The 6,099-nt window shown below is 39.3% G+C and overlaps 1 protein-coding gene across 2 annotated transcripts; it reads left to right on the plus strand.

Annotated features, from left to right (window-relative positions):
• LOC109836387 (NAC domain-containing protein 7-like) lies at nt 2,423-6,099 on the plus strand. 2 transcript variants are annotated; one of them, XM_020404276.1, is made up of 4 exons: nt 2,424-2,592; nt 3,842-4,114; nt 4,610-4,920; nt 5,045-6,099. In XM_020404276.1, the coding sequence occupies exons 1-4, from the start codon at nt 2,499-2,501 to the stop codon at nt 5,852-5,854; spliced, it is 1,488 nt and encodes a 495-aa protein (XP_020259865.1). In that variant the 5' UTR covers nt 2,424-2,498; the 3' UTR covers nt 5,855-6,099. The 2 variants fall into 2 exon arrangements, with proteins under 2 accessions (XP_020259866.1, XP_020259865.1); XM_020404277.1 differs by lacking the exon at nt 3,842-4,114 and having other exon boundaries at nt 2,423-2,592.

Below are 6,099 nucleotides of genomic sequence, written 5' to 3' on the forward strand. Positions count from 1 at the left end.
GCAGACTCATTTATTAGGTAATGGTGATTGTGCATCAGGGATGAGAACTTATTGTTGGATAACTTCAGTCGATGAAAGCTAAACCATGATTGTGATTTTCATTTCTGTAGCACCAAAGAATTACTACAATCTGATTACATTAGTTGCAACTCTTTGGAAGTTAAACTTGAGGGAGCTATAGAATTGGAGCTGTGGATGGAATTTTACTTGCGCACTGTGAGGTAAGAAAACTTACTTTCAAGACTTCGCTAATATGACTAAATTTGATGTTATTGTGTATTAAAATCTTTCTCGTCTAGTTTAGACACTTAAAAGACACTCCAACATGCAAATTTCCAAAATATTAGTTGCTTGATTAAGTTAAAAAGGACTCCAATATTCAAACAAAGCATACTTCCTAGTTGGAAGTCTACAAAGCCTCATATCAGTAACTACAACAACGCAACGAAGAACCATCCATTTAAATTAGGAGCTCCTCTCGAATTCACGCAGCCAATGCACAGTCGTAATCTCCATCGTCATCATCATCGCCATCTCCCCTCGCAGCCTCTTTTCTCCTTCCATAGTCGCAGACTGCATCGATGACTTCATGGCTTTCTATTACCATCTTCGGCAGCGCCCCCCCGAGCTCTGCGTTCGAGCTCGAGCCCCACGTGCGAGCGCCTCCACCCAACTCTGCGTTCGAACGCAACCCTGCGTTTGGCGATGGCGTCCTTTGCGTTCGAGCGCTCCCACCTCTGCGTTCGTGGGCCGCTGGCGACAGGCTGTCGCCAGCCCATCGATCTCCCCTATAAAAACCCCATCAGCTAGGGTTTTGTGACACTGCTGAAGCCTTCCCCCTCTCCGATTTTTCTTCCCAGGCGGCGGCGGAAAACCCCCAAATCGCAGCTGCGATTTTGTGTTTAAATCCCAACACTCAACAGTGGTTGAGGGGATTAAAGAAGAGAGAGAAATAGAGAATTAAAAGAGGGGTTTTAATTGTGGGGTATTTATTCTCAAGTGAGAATTGAAAGGGTTCATACCCTTTGATTATTAACACTGTAGCTACAGTGTTTATCAGAGAAATCTCAGTTTTGAGATACGCTCCTAAATTGTAATTTCTTGTTTAATTAATAAGAAATTATCTGTGTGGCTCCCGAGGACGTAGGCAGTTGCCGAACCTCGTTAAATCTTGGTGTACTTTTCTATACTGCGTTTCCGTTGCAATTAGGGGTTTAGGCGTTAAATTCCTAACACAGGATTATCGGGGTATAATAATTTTGATGCAGGATACAATGGTATGGAACAGCGCTTTAACAGGCCGCTGCTTGAGCCTGGATCCTCTTCGCAGAACAACATATCAACGGGAAGCTCTCGGTTCGACCCTGGCTTTCTCCTGGCATGCTTGGACCAGAAAAGAATTTAGAGGCCTCTGCTTTGAAGGAGATGGATAGGCGCCGATTCATTAATTTGTCTTTTAGATTATGTACCTAGTGAAGTATGTCTATTGGGTATAAATTGTCAGGAGGAACCATCTTGAATTAAACTCGATAGATTTTTTTTTTTTTTTAAATCTAAGTTTAAATTAGGTTTTATTTGTCTCTTTCATCTTTGTTGAGTGCTTTTGAGGTTCTAATTAATTTGCTTATATTGGATGACTTATTTTATGTGTCCATGTTTTGAGGAGATTATTAATGGTTGATTGCTGTCTTTGGTCATAAATGATATGTAATTTTGTGGTGGTGCATAGGATTGAAAACGAGGTTGCTCATATTTTGATTCGGTTTGGATTGAAAGACTGCTCCTCCAATTATTCAGAGGCAGTTACAAGATGATAGGGCTCAAGTTTGGTTCGGTGTTCTTTTTAGAACTATGATGTACGGTTCGGGCATTATATTTGCCTATCTACAATAAAAAAAAATATAAAAAATAAATAAATCACTTAAACTCCTACTTAGCGATGAACTCTGAGGAATTAAGTTGGTGATAAGATTAAAAGGATCAATTAATTAAATAAGAAATGATAAGGCAAGAAATATATATACACGTACATCCGCATGAATACGTTATGACAATATATATACTTCAGGACAGAAGTAATTTGCATTGCAATAGATTTGAATTGTAGAATAAATTTAATTACTTTACCATAATTTGTATGATGGGAAGTTTACGCAGTTGTGAATAATTTGCAGGACGCCCATATCTCATATTATTGCTAATTTTTTTATTAATTTATTTGTAAAATATTTATTCAGCACAAAATTCAGAAGCCATTGAAAATGGGCCACAGAAGTTCACGGGTCCAATCCGCTTGAATCTGCAAAAAGTTGCTGAGGCAGCGCTAAACAACAACAAGACACGTACAGTAGTGTACTGACCTGCAAAAGCAAGAGTAATGCCATTTATTTCAAAGATATGATGATGAATGCAATCTCAACAACTATATATGTATGGGTTAAGTTTCTCTCCCATCTCCCCTCTATATATAGCTTCTTGAAGATGGCAGCTTAGCTTTCATGGATTCAATCTCTAGCTTACAGATTTTGGAAATGAGAGGCTTCGGGAAAATAATGTTTTTTAAACAAGAATTTATGTGCGTGATACAAAGAGGTTAGAAAGATACTTTCTTTTTCCTTCCTTTACAGCTAAATAATTTGCTAATTAATTTGTGCTAAAATGTAAGACAATGCTTCATATCCTTGTTGCTATTATATTTGAGTTATAGCCGATGCTTTGTAAATTAATTGTCTATTTACAAGGCTGACGTACGCAAGACCTAGACCATCCGCATTACCGTATAATGGATTATATAAATGATTATAGCATTCATTGTTGGATAGCGGATTCCTAATCTATTTTGGTAACATGAGGTTATTAGGATTCCTAATTTGATTTGGCTTTTTGGTTTAGAATTCCTAGTATGTTTATGATTTTAGGATTTCTATATATATGGAACAATTGGAAGAGAGAATTTGGGGAGAAGAAAATTGGGGATATTTGGAGCACAGAAAAAAGAGGTGTTTTCTGAGCTATTTGATCGAGGAACCATCTTGAAACTTAATAGATTTTTTTTTATTTTAAGTTTAAATTAGGTTTTATTTGTCTCTTTCATCTTTGTTGAATGCTTTTGAGGTTCTAATTTTGGTCTTATTAGTTTAAATTAGGTTTTATTTGTCCACATCTTATTCTATGTGTCCACGCTTTGAGGAGATTATTAACGGTTGATTGCTATCTTTGGTCTTATCATTTGATTGCCAGTTTCAGTTTTTGGAATCAATAAGCTTGATAATTTGTCATTCATTCATGAAGCTTTGCGGTTGAGATGCTGACACGGATTGATGGACTGATACACATGTGATATTTGATTGTTGGACTTTTCTCTAAAATTTACATGTAATAAAGAAGGACAAAGGGGTCTGTCAGAAAATATGGGAACCTGCAACAACACCATGATGGGAATTATAACTGAAAATTAACGACGGAAAGAATGCAGTTGAAAAACTCGACAAATTGAAGTTATTCGAATTTCTTTTCCACAAAATTTTAGGGAAGGCCCTAATTTTGAAAACTTGACTGCCAAGTTGTATCCTTAAAAACCCCCAAAATTGTGCATATGAAGTTCTAATCCCAACGAGTGATAAGGTTTCTGATTTTTAAAACTTGGCTGCCAAGTTTTACCCTCAATTAAGTACTATAGCTCAGTTTGATTAGGAATAAATCCATATGGGTTAAAAGTACCGCAAATATATATATCAGTAGTTCAGATAACCTCATAATTTTCAAGTAACTATAAATTAAAAAATTGAGATAAAGCCCAACTCTTTCTCTAACTCTTCGACGTACATCAAACCCCCCGCAGTATTCTCGACCCTTTCGAGGACCGGAGGACAAATTTCCTCGGCCAGCATCATGGCGAATCGAGGAGACGAATTTTTATCACCTCTTGCGATTAGCTTCGACGGCGAAGAAGAGAGAGAGCCGGAGAGGTTGCCCGTTGGTTTCAAGTTTCGCCCTACCGACGAAGAGCTCATACAGCATTATCTCAGGCCTAAGGTTCTCAGCGGTGAACTCCCCTGCGAAGGCGTCATCGTGGATGTCAACGTGTATAATTATAACCCAACACGGCTTACAGGTACCTCTATCTGTTGAGCCTTTATTTTTTGACTTATTTTAGTATTTTTGGAGCACAATATGTCGTATCGTTTAGGCTTGTTATGTTTGTTGTCATGCATGTCTTCAAACGCGAAGGACTTTCTCTCTTTGATATCCCTTAGGTCCTTCACACATCCGTAAATAGAATTTCAAATAATAACCCTCAATGTTCACCATAACTTCGGAGTCCTGGTCGCACATACTATAAGATGATATCAGAGCAACGTCTAGATATGTTGGTTATGGGCCCACAATGCTTGCGTTGCCAAATCTTCTTTTCCACCCTTTTTTTTCCTGGATGTTCTCCTTTGCCAGGGGTTATGACTACTCCTGCCAAACTATGCAAATTGTGCAGACTGTGCAGATGCCTATGAAGCAAAAATCCGGTTATAGATTTCTTTAAGAGTTCTTTTTTTTGTTGAGAAACAATGTTTTTTAATACCGATCAAATTTTCGTGTCGGTATTGTTTTACAGAGATATATGCAGATAAAGAGCAGGAGAAGAGTTGGTATTTTTTTACGTCGAGGAATAGGAAGTATGAGAAAGGGAGTAGGCCAGACCGAGCAGCGTCTGGGGGATTTTGGAAGGCCACTGCAGCAGATATAGCGATCGAGAAAAAGGAAGGGGATCGAAAGATAAAAATGGGGGATAAGACAGCTTTGGGGTTTTGGGAGACTAAGAAAAGTAGAGTCAGGAGTATTGATCGAGGGGCGAAGACGGAGTGGTTGATGTACGAGTATAAGATCGAGGAGTCGAAGCAGCCTATCAAGAACGGCCACATGCTGGTAAGTTTCTGAGTCTTTATTTAGGATTTTGATTTTCTTACATTGTTTTTTATCCTTAAATTATATCCTAAATTGGCACAAAAAAAATCATCGATATTTTAACCTGTGCACATGCTTATTGCAGTTGGATGACTATGTCCTGAGCAAAATATACCGCAGCTGCCGTAAAGGCTGGAAGAAAGCTGCACCTGTCGCAGTTAATCCGGATAACCTGCAGGAACAAATCCAACAGCCAAACAAAAGAGCTCGTCATCAACCTGAACCTGAAAGTAAACCTGAACCCAATTTCGACCCGACCCAAATCCAGCCTGAACCAGACGACCCCTTTCTTCGGAACGCCGAAACAGTACAGGACGAGAATGCCTACATGTTTCAAAACCAATCGTTGCAAACTGCATTGTGGAACCCGAACCAACCACCTGATCCGCTCGATCACAATTTTGCTTCTATTAGTGACGACAATTTCTTTCTGGACCTCCCAGATTTTGATTTTCCCTTAGATTTTGATCAACATGAACCCGCCAATTATCAACCAAACTCTCCTTCACCCCAAGGCCGCAACGGAGGAAGCACAATTCAGCCTGGCATGGCTAACTTCAACGTGGGCGTTCACGGTCAGGACTATCAGCAGCTGCAGATCAATAACTACGGCGTTGCCAACTTCAATATCGGCGTTCACGGTCAGAACTCCCAGCAGCTGCAGTATAACTACGGCGACATTCATTCGCCTGCCCAATTTCTCGCCAGTACAAATTCCCAGCCTGCAGGATTATTGGGGTATAATAATTTTGATGCAGGATACAATGGTATGGAACAGCGCTTTAACAGGCCGCTGCTTGAGCCTGGATCCTCTTCGCAGAACAACATATCAACGGGAAGCTCTCGGTTCGACCCTGGCTTTCTCGTGGCATGCTTGGACCAGAAAAGATTTTAGAGGCCTCTGCTTTGAAGGAGATGGATAGGCGCCGATTCATTAATTGGTCTTTTAGATTATGTACCTAGTGAAGTATATCTATTAGGTATAAATTGTCAGGAGGAACCATCTTGAAACTTGATAGATTTTTTTTTTTTTTTAATTTATTTGAGGTTCTAATTCGCTTATATTGGATGATCCTTAATGTTTGAGGTTCTTATTCTGTGTGTCCATGCTTTGAGGAGATTATTAACGGTTGATTGCAA

This window comes from Asparagus officinalis, chromosome 4, assembly GCF_001876935.1.
Source record: "Asparagus officinalis chromosome 4, Aspof.V1, whole genome shotgun sequence".
NCBI classification, from domain to species: domain Eukaryota; kingdom Viridiplantae; phylum Streptophyta; class Magnoliopsida; order Asparagales; family Asparagaceae; genus Asparagus; species Asparagus officinalis.